This window comes from Rhinichthys klamathensis, unplaced genomic scaffold, assembly GCF_029890125.1.
Source record: "Rhinichthys klamathensis goyatoka isolate OS25496 unplaced genomic scaffold, OSU_Roscu_1.1 h1tg000272l_1, whole genome shotgun sequence".
Classification (NCBI taxonomy): Eukaryota; Metazoa; Chordata; class Actinopteri; order Cypriniformes; family Leuciscidae; genus Rhinichthys; species Rhinichthys klamathensis.
This window is the reverse complement of record NW_026606792.1, coordinates 1,665,001-1,667,336: the sequence shown is the minus strand read 5'-3', so window position 1 is coordinate 1,667,336 and position 2,336 is coordinate 1,665,001. Positions and strand designations below refer to the sequence as shown.

The following is a 2,336-nucleotide window of genomic DNA, read 5'->3' as shown; positions in this document are numbered from 1 at the left end:
GTTTTGCAATTGATCACAATCATTTCAATCTCTTTATTTAAAAAGTCTTTGAAAATCACTTTTACTTGTTATTTCTCTGAAACGCATTTGTCCGCTGAACATGTGCCGTAGCTCCTTCAGTGCAGTGCTGCCGCCTGGAGGACATGTGGAGTACAGGCGCTTCCCTGCAGTTTCAGTTTTACATCCAGTTTCTTGCCCGTCACACTTAAAGTGCAGTAGGCTAAATGTTCAAACAATTGCGCTAAAAACTGTGTTTATTATTACCTTAATAAACTAAAATACTTGGAAACAAATGCCAGTTTACAACTTCCAACAACACGAAGAATTATTTTTGCACAGATAATATAAATAATAACACACATTCGCACATTCAAGTTTAAAATGGCCGCGCTCACTACATTAAAAATAAGGCTGAAAGATTATAAAAATCATTGGGTTATTATTATAGTTCATTGGGTTGAAAGTAACCCAACAGTTAAATTTACCTTTTATTTTTATTCATTTCATTATTTTTAATAAATCCACGATGTTAAAAATGACCCAACATTTTTTTTTTTTTTTTTTAGGGGGGGTACACATATTGATCACCCAAACGATTTTTACTGTGTAAAACAGTTTTTAATATAATCAGATTTTTTTAATTGAGGAGTTTCTTGTCGAATCACTCAAACAGCAGGTTTTCATTCTGACAAATTCTGAAAAAAATTGTCCGGCAACAATCCATATGATTCGCGTGGATGTTTGTGATCGCTTTTAGTGTGAAAATCGTCATGAAAGAGACCATTATGCTGTAACAGGTACAGGTTCGTTTATATGCGTCACTTAAAGGTGCGTTTACCTTCTGCCCCCGCCCAGTTTCAGGAGGCCACTCGATCGATACCTTTAATCGAGTTTTTCTTTTCATTCTTCCTTCACTCACTGCGTCAAACGATGTGGCGAGTTTTTAATGGTTTGTTTGTGTTGTTTTGTTAGCGTTAACTGTCGAGATTTATGCGGTCTCCATTAATGACCCCCACACAGGCGCGCGCACGGGGTTAAAAAGAAACGCACTAGTCTTCAGACCTGAGGAAGAAGATGGCAGTAACTACGAGTTTGGTCTTCATTACATGTCTCTGTTTTGCTCGAGGTAAGTCCACAGCTTGTTCATCATGGAGATAAAGTTAACAGACTGTTCCTGTAATCCAGGTGCAATGACCTGTGCGGGAACTCTTCTGGGCTGGACGAAACACAACATTCGCGGAAATGCTTCTTTAATAAGTCGCTGTTTATAGAGTTCTGGAACGGGTTAGGAACTATTTTAGATACAGTAACATTTAAGGCATAGTTGAAGCCAGACTAAAAACATTAAAAGTCGAACGTGTGTAAACTTTGGTGAATCTCTCTTTGAATGCAGGACTGTCACTGAACTTTGTACTGAAGCTGTTCTGTGATCTTGAACTGAAACACAAAACCTGTATTTGATAAGATTAGGCTTGAGATTTCTACCAAAATGTGATTTGTTGTTTGTCTACAATGTTGTTGTTTTTTGAGCCAACAAATTGCATGCTGGTAACTTGATTTACTGAAACACCCAGAACAAGGTCATATTTCATCTCAAAATCAAAGGAATAAAGTCTTAAAAAAATAATTGTATTTTGCATAAAGACAATTAAATCTTAGGCTCTATACTTTAATGTAGTTTATATGCATAATTGTATTATTTATAATTGAAGTATCTATTGTTTTTGTTTATTTAACATACAAATGTATTACATTATATTTAGTGTAATATAGTAAGGATTACTGTATTACAGTTATGTCAATCTGTCATTAAATATTAAAACACGTAGACACATTATGGCAATGCGAATGTTGGTGGAATATCTTGGCAATCGATGCATTTAAACATTTATTAAAATGTAAAAATTGAAAATATTGTACGAGTGCAAATAATAAAATATGCGTAATTGTCTCATAGCAAAATATTAAGTCCTGTATGTGTCTATAGATATGACCCAGGTTTATTTTTGTGAGATTCACTCATTGAACCAAAGAACCTTCACTAACAGAGTCTTTTTCATCTCCTGTAGAATTTGTTTTCTGCGATGACTATGAAGAAATTGGAAAAGACATCACACTAACTCCAAGCATCCGTGGAAAGCCTACAGATATACTGTGGAAACACAATGAGAACATGGTTCTGTTGTACGACGGGAGGGAGGTGGTGGAGTACGCCTCGTTCAAGCACCGGGTGGTTGTTGATTTCGAAACAGGACAGCTCACAATAAGAAAACTAACCAGCCAAGACAGTGGAGAATATCAATCTGAAATTGTGATCAATGGGAAAGTTCAGACCT

At 35.8% G+C, this 2,336-nt stretch overlaps 1 protein-coding gene across 1 annotated transcript in view; it reads left to right on the top strand.

Annotated features, from left to right (window-relative positions):
* The first annotated feature begins 882 nt into the window (after positions 1–882).
* The window catches only part of cd58 (CD58 molecule), an 18,790-nt gene continuing 17,336 nt past the window's right edge, over positions 883–2,336 (top strand). The window contains exons 1-2 of the mRNA XM_056268479.1: positions 883–1,126; positions 2,070–2,336. The exon at positions 2,070–2,336 is cut by the window's right edge and continues 24 nt beyond it. Coding sequence (XP_056124454.1) covers positions 1,075–1,126; positions 2,070–2,336 — 319 coding nt within the window. The 5' untranslated portion in view covers positions 883–1,074. The remainder of the gene's footprint in view (positions 1,127–2,069) is intronic.